Source organism: Pygoscelis adeliae, unplaced genomic scaffold (genome assembly GCF_000699105.1).
Source record: "Pygoscelis adeliae isolate BGI_AS28 unplaced genomic scaffold, ASM69910v1 Scaffold60, whole genome shotgun sequence".
Taxonomy (NCBI): domain Eukaryota; kingdom Metazoa; phylum Chordata; class Aves; order Sphenisciformes; family Spheniscidae; genus Pygoscelis; species Pygoscelis adeliae.
The window spans coordinates 3,115,839-3,117,210 of NW_008823954.1; the positions used below are offsets into that span (position 1 = coordinate 3,115,839).

Consider the following 1,372-nt stretch of genomic DNA (forward strand, 5'->3'; position numbering starts at 1 on the left):
AAGCGAGGACCTCCGAGCCGCGAGCGCCGCCGCGACCAATCACCGCTCCCTCGGGACCTGCGCCGCGACGGGCCGGGCCCGCCTGCTGGGGATCTCTGTGCAGTCCTCACTCAGGTCGGACAGAGCCCGGCAACTGCGCGGCTCAGGGTCCTCCCGCCTCCCCCCTGCTCCCGCAGGTTGCTCGCCTGTGGGATTTACGGAGCGCGGGGGAGCAGGGCGGTGGAGGGAGAAGCGGGCGAGAGCCGGGGAAAAGCGCTGAGGGGTAGACCGTGCTCGGGCCCACAGGCGGGGCTGCGCGGTTCGGGGCGAGAACGCCGTGAAGCGTTTCTGTTTCCTTCCCCTGATCGCCTGTGAGAACGCTAACGGTGGGGAGGATGGCCAGCCTGGAGCTTCTTGCTGTAAAAAAAAAAAAATTAGCACACGGCCATCTTGAACCGCCTGTGCTTTCTATGTAGCCCCATTCCGCTAAAGTGCCTCGCAAGGAAAAAATAGCAAGCACCACCTATCCGGAACACGCTTTTATTTCGGGCACTTAAAGAGAACACCTACACAGCTCATTTATCGTTAAACCTCCCCCAAACCAGACACGAAAGCGAAGCGGGCTGCCGGAGTATTTTTCGCGAATCACAAGCGTTCTCTGCTCCACTAAGGCAGATGCAGAACGCATCGCTTACTGCGAATAGGTACATCTCGGGATCCCGGGATCCTTAGAAATGATAGTGCTTTCACACTATTCTATCTCCTTTCGCGAGAAGAACCTAGGAGACCTATATCAACTCGCCACAGCATCAGCCCTTTTATTGAAAAGGTGGGTGGCTCTTAAAAGAGCCTTTGGGTCGAGCCGGTCTGACCGAGACGCTCTACTTGGATCTGGTGTACTTGGTGACGGCCTTGGTGCCCTCGGAGACGGCGTGCTTGGCCAGCTCGCCGGGCAGCAGGAGCCGCACGGCCGTCTGGATCTCCCGCGAGGTGATGGTGGAGCGCTTGTTGTAGTGCGCCAGGCGCGAGGCCTCGCCGGCGATGCGCTCGAAGATGTCGTTGACAAAGGAGTTCATGATGCCCATGGCCTTGGACGAGATGCCCGTGTCGGGGTGCACCTGCTTCAGCACCTTGTACACGTAGATCGAGTAGCTCTCCTTGCGGCTCTTCTTGCGCTTCTTGTCGCCCTTCTTCTGCGTCTTGGTCACCGCTTTCTTGGAGCCCTTCTTGGGCGCGGGGGCGGACTTGGCTGGCTCGGGCATTATGATCAACCTTTCTCTACGCTCTCGCTAAAAGTCTTACGGTCACGGACGGAAAATCAGCGTGAGCGCACGCCTTTTATAGGGAGCGCATGCAAATTAAGGTTTCGTCTAGCCTTCGTTTTTATTGGCTG

At 58.5% G+C, this 1,372-nt stretch overlaps 1 protein-coding gene across 1 annotated transcript; it reads right to left on the reverse strand.

Moving 5' to 3' along the window:
• Positions 1-860: 860 nt before the first annotated feature.
• On the reverse strand, positions 861-1,247 carry LOC103915478 (histone H2B 1/2/3/4/6-like). The gene has a single exon (XM_009322314.1). It carries the CDS (start codon positions 1,239-1,241, stop codon positions 861-863), a length of 381 nt encoding a protein of 126 aa, XP_009320589.1. The 5' UTR covers positions 1,242-1,247.
• Positions 1,248-1,372: the final 125 nt, after the last annotated feature.